The sequence below is a fragment of the Erinaceus europaeus genome, chromosome 12 (genome assembly GCF_950295315.1).
Source record: "Erinaceus europaeus chromosome 12, mEriEur2.1, whole genome shotgun sequence".
NCBI classification, from domain to species: Eukaryota; Metazoa; Chordata; class Mammalia; order Eulipotyphla; family Erinaceidae; genus Erinaceus; species Erinaceus europaeus.
In genome coordinates this window covers 82,841,582-82,861,509 of record NC_080173.1, presented here as the reverse complement: position 1 = coordinate 82,861,509, position 19,928 = coordinate 82,841,582, and the positions used below count along the sequence as shown (strand labels likewise).

General features: G+C 39.3%; 1 protein-coding gene across 5 annotated transcripts in view; it reads right to left on the bottom strand.

The window, feature by feature from the left end:
- KIAA0753 (KIAA0753 ortholog) overlaps positions 1-19,928 on the bottom strand; it is a 66,462-nt gene that overhangs the window by 24,946 nt on the left and 21,588 nt on the right. For 4 of the 5 annotated variants that reach the window (XM_060204193.1, XM_060204194.1, XM_016187852.2 and 1 more), the window contains 6 exons: positions 15,417-15,649; positions 13,219-13,385; positions 11,692-11,814; positions 9,438-9,527; positions 9,110-9,199; positions 851-929 (listed from right to left, as the gene is read on the bottom strand). In XM_060204193.1, the coding sequence (XP_060060176.1) occupies positions 851-929; positions 9,110-9,199; positions 9,438-9,527; positions 11,692-11,814; positions 13,219-13,385; positions 15,417-15,649 (782 nt within the window). The remainder of the gene's footprint in view (positions 1-850; positions 930-9,109; positions 9,200-9,437; positions 9,528-11,691; positions 11,815-13,218; positions 13,386-15,416; positions 15,650-19,928) is intronic. The other variant, XM_016187860.2, reaches the window with a different exon arrangement.

Here is a 19,928-nt window from a genome sequence, read left to right as displayed (position 1 = left end):
CCTCAACTTTGTAAACATTGTTAGAGTAGCTGTGTAATTTTGTGCAATTATTCAACTTCTCTGTTCCACAGTCACCTCATTGATAAAATAAGGAGGGTTGGACTCTGGTCTCCAGAAGCCCTCCTAGTTCCCGAGATTTTTATAAACTCTAATCATGAGTTAGCATTTCTTAAACTATAAATGGAGAAGATTAGTGCCCTTTTTGGGAGCCCAGAAAGTCATTTTCTTTGTTTAAGATTACAATACTTTTCTGTGACCCCCCCCCCCCTCTATAAATAGAACTAGATCGGTTCTATTTCAAGGATTCTATTTCAAGGGTGGTTCAACAGAGGCTGGCCATAGCAATTAGCTTAGTGCTTACAGGAGGATGACACAATCAGTTGGGGATGCTGTTAAGTACTGATTTGTGTACAGAGGCTATCCTACCATCTCTCTCCTTTGGAAAACAGTCAATCATTCCAGACCAATGTGTTGAAAGAACACATCGGAAGAGTGGAAGCAATTAATCAAACACCTAACAGCATCTTGACTAGGAATGGACACTGCAATCTAAATTCAATGCTCACGACTAAAATCTCATCTATCTCAAGAACATGACTTTCTCTCCTTATTTCTTATTCATTAGCCATTAACAGAGGACATATGAAGTGCTTGGAGGTATGGGATGTGAAGGTGTCCCAAGGTGGACCTGACAGTACTGTAACTGTGTGTCAGAGACAAGCACCACAGATCATCAGGTGCCAGCTGCCAACAGACACACAGTACTACAAAGAGTTCATGTGAACTCTGTAGTTACACTTTGTATTCTTGACTGTTCCCAAAGGTAAACAAATGTAATGAAATACTTTACCTGGGCCTTGGCCAGGAGAGGCTTTAAACGTTCCAGAACTGCCTTTTCTACCTTGTCTGCTAACTGGGTGGTAGAAACACTATACAGAAATTTAAAAAATTAAATATTAAAACAAAGCAAGAAAGAATCCTTTTTGTCTACTTGCGACAAAAGGTGATAGAAAAAACAAACGATTATAAAAGTACTGTGCTTCTCTAATTTTCAAGGCTATGCACATTCCCCGGTATACTCGTTAAAATGTAAATTGCCATTTGATTGGTCTGAGTGAAGTCTCAGATTCTACATTCCCAACAACCTCCCACCACCCCTGTAACATAACACAGGCCCTGGAACCCTTGATAAGAATAGGTTTTTAAAATTTTTTTATTTTTACTTATTCCCTTTTGTTGCCCTTGTTTTATTTTTGTAGTTACTATTGTCGTCATTGTTGAATAGGACAGAGAGAAATGGAGAGTGATGGGGAAGACAGAGGGGGGAGAGAAAGATAAGACACCTGCAGACCTACTTCACCACCTGTGAAGTGACTCCCCTGCAGGTGGGGAGCCGGGAGCTCGAACCGGGATCCTTAAGCCGGTCCTCACTCTTTGCGCCGTGTGCTCTTAACCCGCTGTGCTACTGCCAGATTCCCAAGAATAGGTTTTAAATAATAACATCTGAAAAGGTATGCTAGGCTCTAGATACAATTCCATACACTTATTTTTCAACTTCATTGTATTTATTTATTGATTAGAGTACTGTTTAACTCTGGTTTATTTATGGTAGTAAATCTAGAACCTTAGAACCTTAGACAAGAACACCTTTTGCATAACCATATGCTATCTCCCTAGCCTGAATCTGGGAAGATTCTAAAAGTATAACAGATCCCTTCAAATGATTCCAAGAGGGTAGAAGATTAAATAAAGAAAATTATGACACTTTTATGCCACTTGAAGGTTTAGACTCACAAAGACAAGGAGGACATAGTGCTACAAAACAGACAAAAATGATGATTTAGCTAATCTGAGAAGGCTGAATTCTAGCTCTGTAAAAGAAAAAACTGAGAATTCACACTATTTACACCATTAACTTAAATGTTAGCTAGACTGAAGTACAAACAGAAAAGAATTTCTGGGAGTTGGGCGGTAGAGCAGTGGGTTAAGCGCACGAGGTGCAAAACGCAAGGACCGGCGTAAGGATCCCGGTTCGAGCCCCCGGCTCCCCACCTGCAGGGGAGTCGCTTCATAGGCGGTGAAGCAGGTCTGCAGGTGTCTATCTTTCTCTCCCCCTCTGTCTTCCGGTCCCCTCTCGATTTCTCTCTGTCCTATCCAACAATGACATCAATAACAACAATAATAACTACAACAATAAAACAAGGGCAACAAAAGGGAATAAAAAAATGCTTAAAAAAAAGAATTTCTATGTTTTTCTGGTAAATTAAAAATGGTGCAACCAATGGCCTCAGAGGTGGCTCACTGGTAGAGCAGAGGACTTGCATGAATGAGGTTCCAAGTTCTATCCCCAGCACCACATATGCTAGAGTGATGTTGCAATTAATTCTCATTTTCTCCCTCTCATCAAACAAATACATAATTTTTAAATGGTACAACTATTTGTATGGCCAGTATTGTAAACTGAAACATCTTTTGACCCAAGAATTCTACTCCTAGGTATCCTGCCCAAGCCCCATGAAGCACATGTCTACAATAGATTTGTGTAAGAATATTTATAGCAGTGTTATTCATACTATCTAAAAGTGGTAAACAGCTCAAATGTGAATTCACAGCAGAATGGATAAAGGAGGAAGAGATAGTGTAACAGTTATGCAAAAGATTTTCATGCCTGTGGTCACCACAGTCCTTTGGTGGTAGGAAGGGTATTGATGTACTAAAAAAGAAAAAAAAAAAAAAAAGACTTTCGTGCCTGAGGCTCTGAGGTCCCAGGTTCAATCTCTAGCAGCACCAGAAGCCAGAGCTATGCAGTGCTCTGGTAATAAGTAAACACACACATCAATAACAACAGAACGGACAGACATGGCATAGCACTCAGCAACAAATTACACTTCTTCTAGCGTTTGCCCTTCTTCCGTAGCCAGTCAACAGCGTCAGGTTGAGCCTGATGTGAAGTTTCGAGAACTCCTTTCCTGATACATGCTCAGTATGGATGCTCTCAAATATTATGTTGGGCAAAAGTAGGCGGGCACAAATGCATAGATTCTGATGATTTGATTTATATAAAGTCCAAGAACCAGCAAAAATTTCTAAGATAGTAGGAAAAAAAAAAAGTAGCTGCCCCTGTGAGAAACAGGATGATGTGGGACAGAGAATGACTGGGAAGAACATGTGGGCTCTTTCTGGACTGATGAAATACTCATTACCTACAGCCAACATCATACTCAATGGCGAAAAACTGGAAGCATTTCCACTCAGATCAGGTACTAGACAGGGCTGCCCACTATCACCATGACTATTCAACATAGTGTTGGAAGTTCTTGCCATAGCAATCAGGCAGGAGCAAGGAATTAAAGGCATACAGATTGGAAGAGAAGAAGTCAAACTCTCCTTATTTGCAGATGACATGATAGTATACATGGAAAAACCTAAGGACTCCAGCAAGAAGCTTTTGGAAATCATCAGGCAATACAGTAAGGTGTCAGGCTACAAAATTAACATTCAAAAGTCAGTGGCATTCCTCTATGCAAACACTAAGAAGAAATTGAAATCCAGAAATCAATTCCTTTTACTATAGCAACAAAAACAATAAAATATCTAGGAGTAAACCTAACCAAAGAAGTAAAAGACTTGTATACTGAAAATTATGAGTCACTACTCAAAGAAATTGAAAAAGACACAAAGAAGTGGAAAGACATTCCATGTTCATGGGTTGGAAGAATTAACATCATCAAAATGAATATATACATTACCCAGAGCCATCTACAAATTTAATGCTATCCCCATCAAGATCCCAAGCACATTTTTTAGGAGAATAGAACAAATGCTACAAATGTTTATCTGGAACCAGAAAAGACCTAGAATTGCCAAAACAATCTTGAGAAAAAAGAACAGAACTGGAGGCATCACACTCCCAGATCTCAAATTGTATTATAGGGCCATTCTCATCAAAACTGCTTGGTACTGGAACATGAATAGACACACTGACCAGTGAAATAGAATTGAGAGCCCAGAAATGAGGCCCCACACCTATGGACATCTAATCTTTGACAAAGGGGCCCAGACTATTACATGGGGAAAGCAGAGTCTCTTCAACAAATGGTATTGGAAACAATGGGTTGAAACATGCAGAAGAATGAAACTGAACCACTGTATTTCACCGAATACAAAAGTAAATTCCAAGTGGATCAAGGACTTGGATGTTAGACCACAAACTATCAAATACTTAGAGGAAAATATTGGCAGAACTCTTTTCTGCATAAATTTTAAAGACATTTTCAATGAAACGAATCCAATTACAAAGAAGACTAAGGCAAGTATAAACCTATGGGACTACATCAAATTAAAAAGCTTCTTCACAGCAAAAGAAACCACTACCCAAACCAACAGACTCCTCACAGAATAGGAGAAGATCTTTACATGTCATACATCAGATAAGAGTTTAATAACCAACATATATAAAGAGCTTGCCAGACTCAACAACAAGACAACAAAAAACCCCATCCAAAAATGGGGGGAGGACTTGGACAGAATACTCACCACAGAAGAGATCCAAAAGGCTGAGAAACACATGAAAAAATGCTCCAAGTCTCTGATTGTCAGAGAAATGCAAATAAAGACAACAATGAGATATCACTTCACTCCTGTGAGAATGTCATACATCAGATAAGGTAACAGCAGCAAATTCTGGAGAGGGTGTGGGGTCAAAGGAACCCTCCTACACTGCTGGTGGGAATGTCAATTGGTCCAACCTCTGTGGAGAACAGTCTGGAGAACTCTCAGAAGGCTAGAAATGGACCTACCCTATGACCCTGCAATTCCTCTCCTGGGGATATATCCTAAGGAACCCAACACATCCATCCAAAAAGATCTGTGTACACATATGTTCTTGGCAGCACAATTTGTAATAGCCAAAACCTGGAAGCAACCCAGGTGTCCAAGAACAGATGAGTGGCTGAGCAAGTTGTGGTATATATACACAATGGAATACTACTCAGCTGTAAAAAATGGTGACTTCACTGTTTTCAGCCGATCTTGGATGGACCTTGAAAAAATCATGTTGAGTGAAGTAAGTCAGAAACAGAAGGATGAATATGGGATGATCTCACTCTCAGGCAGAAGTTGACAAACAAGATCAGAAACAAAAACACAAGTAGAAACTGAAATGTAATTGGCATATCGCACCAAAGTAAAAGACTCTGGGGTGGGTGGGTGGGGAGAATACAGGTCCATGAAGGATGATAAATGACAAAGTGGGGGTTGTATTGTTAAATGGGAAAGTGGGGAATGTTATGCATGTACAAACTATTGTATTTACTGTTGAATGTAAAACATTAATTTCCCAATAAAGAAATAAATTTTAAAAATAAATAAATAAATAAATAAATAAAAGGGAAAAAAAAAATACTCATTACCTTGATCAGAGTACTGGTTACCCAGGTACATATGCTGGTTTCAAAGTTTCTGAACGGTACCTTTAAGAACTTTGCATTTTACCATGATTACACTATAAATTCTACTATTACTTCTTAAAAAGTTCAAACTAAAATACAGACTCCAACCCACATGCCCAGAGCCTTCAATCAGTAATCAGTACCCTACATTATACACCAGAAGACAGCAAGGATTATTAGATGTCTGAGGAAGGAAAAGATGAAGTGTGTGTGTGTGTGTGTGTGTGTGTGTGTGGCAGGGATGAGGGGGGTGGGGGGAGATGAAGCTACTGTTATTATACTTAGAGCTGTATCCATAAAAGAAGAATAACAGACTATAAGACTTTCAGACAATAGAGCTCTTAAATCTAAAAATACTGTAGCAGAAATGTCAAACTCAATAGACAGCATTAATAGTAAGGTTGAGGAATCTCCTATTTGTGGGAAGAAAAGGTAGAGAAGGCTGGAAAAGGAAAGTTTGATCCCTGATACTGCATATGACAGTGTGTTACTCTGCCTCTCTCCCTCCCCCATCTCACGGAATAAATGGGGGTGGGGTGGGGAGAGGGAGAGTTATTAGAGGACTAATCCGGGAATTCCAACATCAAATAGCAGTTCTAGAAAAAAGAGACTACAAAATTAAGTGCAAAATAAAGCAAAGAAACAAAATAGCTTTCAATATTTGGCTGTTTTAACTGTGGCACTTCAGTTCCATGGAACGGTATTTAGCAACAAAAAAATAAGGTACTACTAAAAAAAAATAATAAAATAAAAAAAGAATGAATCCCCACAGAAATCTGTTTCCAAGAAAAGGGCTAATTCCAAAAGGTGACATATTATTATGACTCCACTTACACAGAATTTTTTAAAGAAACCACGAAATAACATTTTATCACAGGGTGCAGAAATACTAAAAAATGCTTGTATGAAACATTTTCAATAAGTTTATACAACTTACTGAAGATTCTATTTTAAATAACAGATCAAGGTAGAGAAGTTTAAAATACAACCAGAAGGTTTTTTTCTTCAAAATACTATTTTACTGGAAAAGAAATTAAAAAGGCCCATAGTTTCATTCCCTCTCAGGAGTAAGATATAAGAGAAGAGTCAATGAGAGGTACGGACTCATTTTTTTTTTTTTAATCCATTACAAGAAATAGATTCACCTTATTTTCCAGATTAAAAAAAAAAAGGTTTATGGGAAAGGGTAATAAAACGATTAACATGAAAAGTCAGGACAAAGGTTAGTTCTGGGAAGAAAGGAGATATAACTGAGAAAGAACACACAGGAAGATTCTAGACAGAGGTGATGATGTATTTCTTGGCTGTGGTGGTCGTACATGAATGTTCATTTGGACTATGTTGGACTGTGCATGTGTATTTTCTATGTTCTTCTACATGCATGGTTTCTTTACTAGAAAAACTCTTCTAAGGGCTAAATGGGATACAGGAAAATTTGTTGTTGCTATGTGTTCCAAAGCGTAAATGGGCATCACAGAGAAGGTACTTTCAGCACCATCTAAGGTCACACCTCCAGCAGCTAGAAATGACCAAGGAATGGACAGCTTAGACCGTGGTGATCAGCTCACTGCAGAGGCTGTGTATGAATATGCTGCAGTTATTTTGTGGAAAGAGCAGAGGGGGGTAGAAGCATCCACTGGGAAAAAGGTCCTTCACATCTTAAGATTCAGTAATTACATGACTTGAAATTTTCTGAAGACAGAAACGGCTCAGCTGGTAAAGTCAAGGTTCAATCTCCAGTAACACATATACCACTGTGCACAGCTGTTTCAATGAGTAGTGTTCTATTTGCCTGATTTCAGAGCAGATTATTAATAGAGTTGGAAAAACAAGTCTACTGTAGTCACAACAACTAAATCATCTCACAAACTTTTTCACACCTATCGCTAGGTGGTGACACTCTGAGAGGAAATGAAAAAGTCAACTTCATTCAAAAATGAAACACTGCATTTAACCAAGCATGTTTATTTATACATTTACTCATAAGAGCAAGTGTACACACCTCTCTAACTGGTTATCAGAAGGACTAGCTTCTGATCAAAAGAAAAGCAAAACATTAAGCGCATAGTATGAAGTGCAAGGATCCTGGTTTGAGCCCCCAGATCCCCACCTGTAGGTGGTGTGTGTGTGGGGGGGAAGGGTTGTTGTTGCTTCACAAGCAGTGAAACAGGTCTGCAGATATCTCTTTCTCACCCCCTTCCCTCTCAATTTCTCTGTCCTAGCCAATAAAATGAAAAACACACAAACAAACAAAAGGCCTCCAGGAGCAGTGGATTGGTGCAAGCACCGAGCCCCAGTGATAACCCTCAAGGCAAAATAAATAAGTAATAATCAAAAACAGAGTGTATCCAGAGACTTCACGTGTGGAATGACAACCCTTCAGCTTCATTACTCGGGTGAGACCTTTCCTTTTATAGTACACTCTAATTTCATCTCAGGTAGTTCACTTTCTAACAAAGTCCCATAACCTAGACATACACCAGTTTCTGTGAGAGAGAGCGTATGTGCACACGTATCCATAAACTACTGCAAAATATATACCTGAAAGCAGGATTACACTAGAGTTTGCAGTGAGTACCTCCCCAACACTTCCTCTCCACTATTCCAATCTTGGGATCCATGTTTGCTCAACAAATTGATTGGCTTTGTATGTTAACTCTCTTTTCAATCACCAGGTTCCAGATGCCACCAGGATGCTGGCTAGGCTTCCCTGGATTGAAGACCCCACCAATGTGTCCTGGAGCTCAGCTTCCCCAGAGACACACCTTACTAGGGAAAGAGAGAGGCAGACTGGGAGTATGGACCGACCAGTCAACGCCCATGTTCAGCGGGGAAGCAATTACAGAAGCCAGACCCTCTACCTTCTGCAACCCTCAACGACCCTGGGTCCATGCTCCCAGAGGGCTAGAGAATGGGAAGGCTATCATGGGAGAGGGTGGGTTATGGGGATTGGGTGGTGGGAATTGTGTGGAGTTGTACCCCTCCTACCTTATGCTTTTGTTCACTAATCCTTTCTTAAATTAAAAATTTAAATAAAAAAAAAAAAATTAAAAAAAAAAAAAAAAAGGGAGTCAGGTGGTAGTGCAGCAAGTTAAGCGCATGTGGCGCAAAGTGCAAGGACCTGCTCAAGGATCCTGGTTCGAGCCCCTGGCTCCCCACCTGCAGGGGAATTGCTTCACAGGCGGTGAAGCACATCTGCAGGTGTCTGTCTTCTCCTCCTCTCTCCATTTCTCTCTGTCCTATCTAACAATGATGATGTCAATAATAACAAAAATAATAACTTCAACAACAATGAAAAATAAGGGCAGCAAAAGGGAAAATAAATAAATAAATAAATATTTAAAAAAAAAAAAAAAAACAGGTTGCAAAAACAAAGAGATATAAAACTCAAACGTTGCAGAGAAAACTTCACCAAACTTACAGGTGTTTCACTAAACTTCACATTAATGAAACACAGCAAAAATACTGCATAAAATATACATAGGTCTATACTCTGGTTTCTCTTCAGATCACAAAATATACATAGGTCTAAGGCAATTATCCATCCATCCACCCATCCAGTGAGGTTAGTTCTAAACAGTCTGAATTGGCAAATAAAATAATGTACACTAGTTAAATAGGCAAGCATTCACTAGTCTTTCTCAGAAGCAAATATATACCTCAATTTCTGAAGTCTATCCATTTCTTCAGTTTTGAGTTCATTCAATTTTTTTGATCTTCTAGAATTTTCAGCATCAAGCCAACTGAGTCTAGAGCACAATATAAAAAGTCATTCCAACTCTCCTCAGAACAGTCAGAGACCCCTTAGGCCTCAATCTTGGCTCTAATCTAGGTTTCACAAGTGACACCCAAGTCTTATTTAAGCAGGCAGATGGCCAATAAGCTTAAGTGTGAGGACACCTCTAAGCCATCTCAATTAGTTGTTATAAATAACGAGATGCCTCAAAGTTGGTTTTATCTTTCTCTGCCTCAGATACCGTTACTTACCTGCGTTTTTGTATTCTGTCCATTTCTTCAGCTTTTAGTTCTTCCAGCTCTTTCAATCTTTTAGAAGTTTCAGCATCAAGCCATGCAAGTCTAGCAGGCAATACAAAAGTCAGATCATTTTGGCCTGCATGGTGTTATTACCATAGAAACTGACCAGTAGTTAAGCTCCCTCCAAGTTTAAGCCCAGCTCTACCAAAGACTCAGTAGGCAGTACTCTGTACTCAAAAAAGCACTCCACAGAAAGTTTCATGTAAAAATGACTTTTTTTTGGTGGAAAAGCATTTTTAGTTGGCATATAGGGCAATGTGAAACTGCCCACATATGCTCTCAAGGTAACTAGCCATCACTGTACTGAGAATGTCTTGCTAGACTATAAAATAAGCCTTTGCTGTATCTTTTAGTTTAGCAAAGGAATAAACTTCAGGATAGTCATAAAAAGGCATAGTAAATTCAAATAAAAACAGAAAGAAAAAAAAGAGCTAATTTTGAACAACTTTATCATATGTAGAGGGGTTTGGTTCTTTCAGTTTAGGAAATGTGAATACTATCACATTATTTAGTAGTCCACTTTTATTTCTGCTCTCCCATAATTGCAAGGTCAGTATCAAACAACTGCAGAAGAATCTGTTTTCACTGTCCTCTACCCATGGAATATTTGCAACTCCTTACCCTTCATTTTGATCCAATTTTTCAGATATTTAATTGCTGCCTCCACAGACCGTGGCAACAAGAAGTACCTTGTTTCTCCTCTAAACTATCTCAGTTCTTAACCAATTAGCTTTGTGTGTGTTGGGGGTGGGGGTAGAAATGGGGATGGGGGTTACTGCTTGGGCTGCTTTTTCATTCAGGTAAGAGAGAGAGGCATCAAACACCAGAGCTCTCTGAGGTACAATGACACCTCCCGTGTGGTGCTAGGGCTCAATGCCTGGGTCACAAATATGGCAAGGAACACATCCTATATGGGGAGTCGGGCGGTAACACAGCGGGTTAAGCGCACGTGGCACAAAGCACAAGGGGCGGCTTAAGGAACACATCCTATAAACGAGTTCTCTCTGATCCTTTAATCTTTTTTTTTTTAATTTTTAAAAAGATTTATTTATTCCCTTTTGTTGCCCTTGTTTTATTGTTGTAGTTAATCTTTTAGTTCTTTTTATCGTAAGTATTTTATTTTAAAGATTTTATTTATTTTATTAATGAGAAAGATAGGAGGAGAGAGAGAGAAAGAGCCAGACATCACTCTGGTACATGTGCTGCCAGGGATTGAACTCAGGACCTCATGCTTGAGAGTCTAGTTCCTTTAACCACTGCACCACCTCCTGGACCACAATCTTTTAATTCTTTTTTTTAAAATTTTTTTAAAAAATATTTTATTTTATTTATTTATTCCCTTTTGTTGCCCTTGTTTTATTGTTGTAGTTATTATTGTCGTCGTTGTTGGATAGGACAGAGAGAAACGGAGAGAGGAGGGGAAGACAGAGAGGGGTAGAGAAAGATAGACACCTGCAGACCTGCTTCACCGCCTGTGAAGGGACTCCCCTGCAGGTGGGGAGCCGGGGTTCGAACCTGGATCCTTATGCCGGTCCTTGTGCTTTGCGCCACCTGCGCTTAACCCGCTGCGCTACAGCCTGACTCCCAATCTTTTAATTCTTAAGGAACATACCACAGTCTATCTTATGTAAGAACTAATGACATAGCCTCCCTACTAACTACAAATAAGTAGAGGTTTAGAATCTGTCCCTATAGAATTGTGCCATCCAAAAAAACAATCAACAGAAAACTGACACATCTGATTTTTGAATGCATAAAATAAGGAATAAAAAAGGGATTAGTCTGACAGTAAAGTTTAGTACTCTACACTTTAAATAACCATTTTCTAAAAAATATTTATTTATTCCCTTTTGTTGCCCTTGTTTTTTTCACTGCTGTAGTTATTATTGTTGTTGTTGAATTGGACAGAGAGAAATGGAGAGAGGAGGGGAAGATCGAGAGGGGGAGAGAAAGATAGACACACCTGCAGACCTGCTTCACTGTCTATGAAGCGACTCCCTTGCAGGTTGGGAGCTGGGAGCTCGAACTGGGATCCTTACACTGGTCCTTGTGCTTTGCATCACCTGTGCTTAACCTGCTGTGCTACCGCCCGACTCCCTAAATAACCGTTTTTATTTACTATTTGAAAGAGAAGAGCTCACTTCAGAGTCTATGTAAAATGGCGTCCCATCAATTTTTCCAAGACTTGAAAAACATAAGCACAGACCTGGCTGCTTCGTGTTCAACAGCACCTTTGAACAGCTGACTTTGCTCTTCAGTATCTACTTGCTGGAGAGACTGTTCTTTTGTGGCATCTTTGGGGCTAGGTTTTACCTTTAGCCAAGCAGCACTGCAAAAAATGGAAAAGTATACCTTTGGACTCATTCACACCATGTCTAATGACTCATCAAAAAGTTTCAGCTCAGAGAAGACAAAAGTATTAAATTAATGATGGGCTACAGCACAGGGCCTTAAATGGAAAGCTGAATATGAAAAGAATGGGTCCCCCAGGTGACAAGGCCAAGTCAAGGAGAGGCAGCCTTCTCTGCTTCATAGAAACAATCACTATTTCAAATGTAATAAAAAAACTGTCAATTACTGAGGAGTGGGTGAACTTCCAATAAAACCCTGTCTTAATATGGATCTAGGTCACCAATCAGATCAGATATTACACAGCAACTCAGTACTTTCATAAAGCCTAGACTCCTACCACCTCCTCCTATCTCCTCCCTACCACCCACACCTATAGTCCAAGGACAGCCCAGGATGCATGTGGTTTATAGAAATCAAGTTTAACCAGCTGATGTCTTTTATGAGCTTACCAAGTGAGTTCACTACACTTAATACATTTATAAAAGTACAAAATTTGGAACAATTTTTTAAAGCATGTTATAAAATTGGAATATCTGCTTTTAGCCTAAGCTCTGCTATATAAGCAAGACACTATCTCCAGACATTGTCTCTTCAATTCTAAAACAAGAGTTGATGGATAAGCATAGCTATTCATTCAGAATCATTTCAAGTCTTCAGGTGAACTCATTCTATCAGGCTTCTCACTGATAGTCTCAAAGAAGGCAGTATGCGAGTCGTTCGCCTCACTCATTCTCCGCAGTGAATGCTTTCTTCTTCTTCCTTTTTACTGTCCTACCTCCTGGTTCTTCCCATTACTATTTCAAAAACCACTGCACCATGTCAAACAATCTCCCCTTTACCTTTACACAGTTCCCCAAAGACTATTTCCTGTTGTCCCTGAAGATAATAGCTCACTAGCTCTGTGGAGTATAACCATAATAAGGAGGGTGACGAGGCAGAAATGTCAGTATTACTCTACCTACCCTTAGGAAGGTTTGTGTGACTATATAACTAACTTGATTTGGAATTAGAGTTCTTTTTAAAGACCTGTTCAGCAAAGATTTATTGAGTGTCTATTGAGATTTACTAATGCCAGGCAAAGCGCTATAGAAAAGATATAGTTCCTGGCCTCAAGTAACCAGAACCTACTGGGGGATGTGACAGTGAAGAGAAGTTCATGAGCCTCCATTCAATAATAGCCACGTGTCCAGAGTCCTGGGTGGATCACAGAAGTGTCAACAGGTTCTAAGGAAAAGCTTTTCATGTACTACTCACTCAAATAAGCCTTTCTTCCAAACAGACACTAAAACTGCTACTTTACTTGCCCAAAGCAAAAGTTCATTTTGACCTGTGGGGAAATAAAGAACTGCATGCTCAAATGATGGACTGAATTTTTACGCACCACTTAGGAGACGCTGGTGGTGAGGTGGGGTTTGGAGGTATCCAAGGAGCCCTATGGTCTTTCATTGGCTGCTGAGTCATTTTTAATCTAGATGAAACTGTTGTCCGCTGTAACCTGCTTTTGCTGTGAGGCTGGGTCGGTCTACTTTTATCACCTTTGTGGAGTCCCTATAGAGATAAATATGAAGTATAAAACCAAATGGATACCAACGAAACAGAGTCTAGCCAGAGATAGCTCAACTGGTAGAACACTGGACTTAAATGCTTGAGGCTCCCAGTTCAACCCCTGGAAATGCACATACCAGAGTGTGACTTGGCTTCTCTTTCTCTCTCAACTTTACCTCATGAGATAAATAAAACAAATCTTTAAATTAATAAAAGAAACTGTTTCTAACATACAGGTCATTGAAACTTCAAATATCCTTATATTATCGAGGCACACATTAAGGGAAAAAAAAAACCCCTACTAAGTGGAAAGTACTGTCTAGAAATAACCTTGGAGGACAGGTTAAGGACGAAGTATAAAATCGGAATTCCTTGCTTTGCCCACTTTTTATATATACTCATATAGAAAGTAATTTATTTACATATTTTTTCTAAGAAAAACAAAAACAGGTAAATATTCTTGGTAACAATACTGAAGTTGTCGTCCAAGAGGTGGTGCAGTGTTGAATAAAGCATCCGACTCTCAAGTATGAAGTCCCAAGTTCAATCCCTAGCAGGACATGTACGAGAGTGATGTCTGGCTCTTTCTCCTATCTTTCTCATTAAGAAATAAATTAATTGATTAATTAAAGAATACCAAACCTTGGGTTAAACACACATGGCACAAAGCGCAAGGACTGGCGTAAGGATCCCGGTTTGAGCCCCCGGCTTCCTACCTGCAGGGGAGTCACTTCACAGGTGGTGAAGCAGGTCTGCAGGTGTCTGTCTTTCTCTCCCCTCTCTGTCTTCCCCTCCTCTCTCCATTTCTCTCTGTCCTATCCAACAACGAACAATACCAACAATGGTAATAATAATAACCACAACGAGGCTACAACAAGGGCAGCAAAAAGGGGGACAAAATGGCCTCCAGGAGCAGTGGATTCATCATGCAGGCACCGAGCCCAGCAATAACCCTGGAGGGGGGGGGGGGGAAGAATACCAAACCTTAGGTTTCTAGAAAATGAAATGGGCCAGTGTTTGGTGCATATGTTATAATAAAGGGCTGCCTCTGAAGAAAAGCACCAATTCTGACTTCGCAGTGAGTCCCCAGAAGACTGGAGGGGCTGGGCAGTGGAGCACATGTTGCCACGTGCAAGGACTTGGGTTCAAGACCCCTGTCCTCAGCTGCAGGGGCAAAGCTTTATAGGCAGTGGGGCAGTGCTACAGGTGCCCCTTCTGCTCTCTGTGCCTATCTCCCTCTCTATCTCTGCCTCTTTCTTGGACTTTATTTGATGATCTATCAGTTACTGGTGATAACTACTAAATACTAAATATCCTTTTTCTTGGACCATGTAACAACGTAAAGGTTCACTATAGGTCTCTGGACAGTACCATCAAAATGGCAGTAACTTCATTAGAAACTTTTAGCTTAGGAGGTAATTTTCTGGCCAATTCTTCCCTGGTAGGGCCTTATATTAAACTGTAAATAGAAGCTTAAATTATAATGTAGTTTTAAGCCAGCTGGTCCCAAAGTCATTTTAGAATGTGCTCACTACATGGCTTTAAATACTGAGTTACTAAATATTTATTTTTAGTAGGAATAAAATCTGAATCTCTCCCAGGTTCAATCTCCCCCCAACCCCATACCATCACAAACCAGAGCTGAGTACTATTCTGGTAAAAAACAACAATAACAATAACAAAAAAAACTTAAATCTCCTCAAATTTCACTTTCAAAGAAGCAAAACTACAGCAACAAGTAACCAAAACCTACAAGTTTTAATATAATCTGTCAGAGTAGGACTAGAATATTACCATATCAGATGTGCCCAGTCTTAGGAATAATATTATAAATTGTTATTTTTTTGTTAAAAAAAATAAAAACAGCATGAGCTAAACTAAGCCAGATTAGATTCTTTAATTGGGCTCAACCATTCAATTGCCTAAAAAACTCAAATCCTGGCTTCATCACTTACTTGTCTATATGACCCTGAACAATGTCGTATTAATACAAATGGATATTAAAAAAAAAAGTGATTTCCATCACTTCCATACTTGCTGTAGTCTTGCTGGTGCCAGAGTATCTTTCTTCCTGGATGCCACATCTCCAGCCCCTGGTTTCTTATTCACTGTTCCTGTTTTTGTCAGGGCTGATACTACTTCTTTGAAACTTGCATTTTGGTCCAGAATAGATGGAGCTTCTTCTGGAAGGATACCTACATCTAATATATCAAGTCCATTTTCTGAACTCTGGGTCACTGGATATGCTGCATCAGACTGATTCTTATCTACATGGAGAAATCAAAAAGAGGGAGATGCAATTCAAATATTATGAAACTGCTGATAATGATTACCTACAGATAGGTAGGCCCCAACTATCTATCTGAGTCCTAGTCCTGGTGAAAATGGAAGTGTCGTGTTGACGAACTAACTCCTCATGCTCCCTATGAATAGTACTGCAGTTGGATAAGAAAAACTCAGGTGATTCCCTGAACCTTCTGTCTCCCACATTCACTCACTCACCTGGTCCCTTTGATCCTAATTCTAATTCTCTTGTACTTATTTTTGCCCTTGCTTCCCTTCAGACACTGTCCCAGGTTAGGTTTTCATTACTGTGTGGCTTTAATAATAGTACTTCTGGCCTCTTCCTTTAGTTTTGACTATAACTTCACCTGGCTATCAAAACTGATTTTCTAAAATGTAAATATTTAAATGCCACTCTCAAAGCCTTCAATGACTCTTACTCCTACATGACATTTAACATGCAATGGGAAAGCTACAGAATAATGTTCCATTAATGAAATTTTTCTTCTTTTATCCAAAAACCTTGCTGACCTTTTTTTTCTCAGTTGTAATATTTTGTACACTCTTGAATTTTCTGTATTGAAAGCATCTTAATTACACTAAATTACAATTAACTTTTAGCAAAGAGGCAAGGTATAATCTATAAGTAGAGCCCTATAGTATGCATAATTAACCTAGAATATTCAGAATATAAGAAGAAAAGAAAAAGACAATCTGATAGTGAAATAGGTAAAGAATAGAAACAGGTAATTCAGAGAGATTTTTTTTTTAATGTGGTGCCGGGGAGTGACACAAAGAAAATCTTAGCCTTCAATAAAAAGCATGAAAAAGTGATCAACAGTAACCAGAAAAAATAATTCAGTACTACTTCACAGCCATCAGACTGGGGAGAATGGAATTAAATATGACAACCCCACGTACAAAGGAGGAGACAGAAAAACAAGTACTCTCTCACAAGGTGCCAAAGCGTGAGCAGACAAGCCCCACTAATGGGGAAAGCAGCTTAACTGCTCCAGGAAAGTTTAAGGTGCACCCAGGCTGCAACTCAGCCTTCCCACACTTAGGAAGCGCTAGTCCTAGAAAACTCTCTCAGGTGTACACAGGAAGCTACAAACAAGGGTGCTCATTTAATCACTGTTTATGAAAGCAAAATAGTATAGACACCTCAAGTATCTATCAATAAGGAATGAAAATAAACAACAGCATTTCAAACAAGGAAAACCTATTCTGCAATTAATACATTAGATTTATGAACATGAACAAGACTTATATTGAAAAGTGGGAGGTAAACTACAGAATAACACATAATGTATCACGAGATATATAAGCAACACAATTTAAAAACAGGACAGGTTCATATAAAAATAAGAGTGACTCAGGAAGGGGAGGGAGAGCTGTGGTGGGGGAGAAAAAGAACTATAAAAGGGATTTCCACTGGACCAGTAATATTTTATTTCTAAAAAAAAAAATCCTGGGGGTTGGGCGGTGGCGCAGTGGGTTAAGCGCATGTGGCGCAAAGTGCAGGGACCGGCGTAAGGATCCTGGTTCGAGCCCCCGACTCCCCACCTGCAGGGGAGTCGCTTCACAGGCGGTGAAGCAGGTCTGCAGGTGTCTATCTTTCTCTCCCCTTCTCTGTCTTCCCCTCCTCTCTCCATTTCTCTCTGTCCTATCCAACAACGAATTGCGTCAACAAGGGCAATAATAATAACCACAACAAAGCTACAACAAGGGCAACAAAAGGGGAAAAAAAAAAAGGCCTCCAGGAGCGGTGGATTCATGGTGCAGGCACCAAGCCCAGCAATAACCCTGGAGGAGGGGGAAAAAAAAAAATCCTAAGGGGCTAGGTTGAGCACATGTATTAGAATGCGCAAGGATCCGAGTTTGAGCCCACAGTCCCCAACTGCAGGGGGAAATCTTCAGGAAAAGTGAAGCAGGGCTGCAGGTGTCTCTCTCCCTCTCTATCACCTCCTTCCCTCTTGATTTCTGGCTATCTCTATCCAATAAATAAAGACTAAAAAAAAATTTTTTTTGAATCCTGAAGTAAGCTAAAATGTTAGAATCAAATCCAGGTAGCATGTACACAGGTTATTTATTGTTTTTCTCTTTTCTGTGTGTCTTAAATATTTCATAATAAAAAAAACTATCTTCAGACTTAACAGCAGGAGGCCACTGATTCCCTCTGCATTACTACTGTATCTAGTACTTTTCAAAGCCGTGGAAATTACAAAGGGAAATATAAATTAAAAGAAAATACTGGTAAGACTGAATCCTTGGTCTATATTTTATGTATAAATCACATTTATATATATAGCAAGGCAACTCCTGACTGAAGATCTTGCTGTGTGTTCAATTATGATTTATATAAATCAGCATGAAAGATCAGCTCAAGTAGCAGGGGCTGCTAAGTGTGAGGACGCTACTGGGGGGAGGCAGGGAGTCATGCTTTTATGTCTGACAAGTTATACTAAAGGAACCAACCGTCATGAGAATATTTCAGAACCACTGCACCAGTAAATACTGATAGAATTACAAGATCAAATCAAGCTGACATATATCCCAAATGAAATCAGTAAAGAGTGGGTTTTTCAATTCTAATTGTTTCCTATGAAACAGAATTCGAGAACTAAGCAGAAATGATATCTAAAACAGAAAAGAAAATGTAACCTTTTGGAACTTAAATCATAGGACAAAAGTCAACCAAAGCTATCTTTTCCTTCTCCATGAGCAAAAGTGTTCAATTTGCAAATTGGCTAAACTCTAATTATACCTTAATTGTTTTGTTTGCTTGCTTGCTTATGTCAGAGACAGAGAGAGAAAATGAGAGAGACTCCAGCACCAAAGGTTCCTTCAATGTGGTGGAGGCTGGACTTGAACCTGGGCTGTGTATGCAAAGCAGTGCACTACCAAGACAGCTATTTCACCAACCTTCAGAGTTTGTCAAATGAGGACAGCAATGGCTGCTATTGTAATCTCTTAAACCTGTACGAGCAGTTTTACTTTTACAATTCACATTCATCATCTCATTTGGGCCTCACCATAACAGAGGAGATAAGACAATGATTACTACATTTTTTTTTTTTACACAAAGAATTCATAATTGTTTTTATCCAAGGTCAGAAGAAGTGTAAATGGCAAAGCCATTTAAGCTCAGCACTAGAAATCAATGACCTGTGGAGCTATTCTATATAAGAATTTTAACATAGATGGTTCACTTATGATCACTTAGCTGTATTACTTAAAAAATTTACAAAACTCATTTAAAAATGGTCACCAAAGATTGCTTTCTCATTTGGAAACTGTTTAATATAAACCCTTTCCCTAATTATTCAGGATTATTAACTTGAACCAAATAGAACATCTCACATTTTTATAGTATTTGTTGAATTTGCTACTTCTAAATCAGTCTCAAAGTACAAGGGCAATATATTAGCATCCACTCACTAATGAAAAACTAAAATTTAAAGAGACAAAGTTCTCAAGTAATCAAACCATGGTAACAAAGAGTTGGGAGTAGAAATGAGGTCTTTGTGGTCTAAGTTTCACTCATTGTGATTCTGTCTTCCCTCTGTTCCACAAGATGGGAACACTATGTAAAAGGAGAGGCTTCACCAGCAGATGCCAATTTTGGGAAAAAGCAATCTTTTCAATAAATAGTGCTACCTCAAATGAATTATCTATTTGGAAAGAGAGAGAGAGAGAAAGGAAGAAAGGAAATGATTCTAGAAAATAGCAAAGAAAAAGTCTTAATCTTGGCTTAACTTATTAGATAGGATATCCTCTTCCCACCCCTTCACCGCCCCCCCCCCAAAAAAAAAAAAAGAAAAATCAGGAAAAGATTGCTATATCAGGGAGCTGAGAGAGGTCACCGGGCAGGACACCTGTCTTGCCACATGTACAGCCCAGGTTTGAGTGCTGGCACCACACAGGGACATTCTAGCACTCTGGGTGGTGCTCCAGTGCAGTGGTGTCTCTCTCTGAATGAGACTGTTTGCTGGAAGCAATGAAATCTTGTTTACAGAAGGTCCCAGATCCACAGGGGACTAAAAGAAATCATGTTGGGGTCCAGGAGTTGCCACACTGGATAAGGCAATGGACTCTCAAGCGTCAGGTCCCAAGTTCAATCCCCAGCAGCACATGTACCAGAGTGATGTCTGGTTCTTTCTATCATTTCTCATGAATAAATAATTAAAATTACTTAAAAAAAAGAAATTATGTTAGACTACAATGAAATTACAAACTCTGTTCAAAAAATACCAAAGAGGG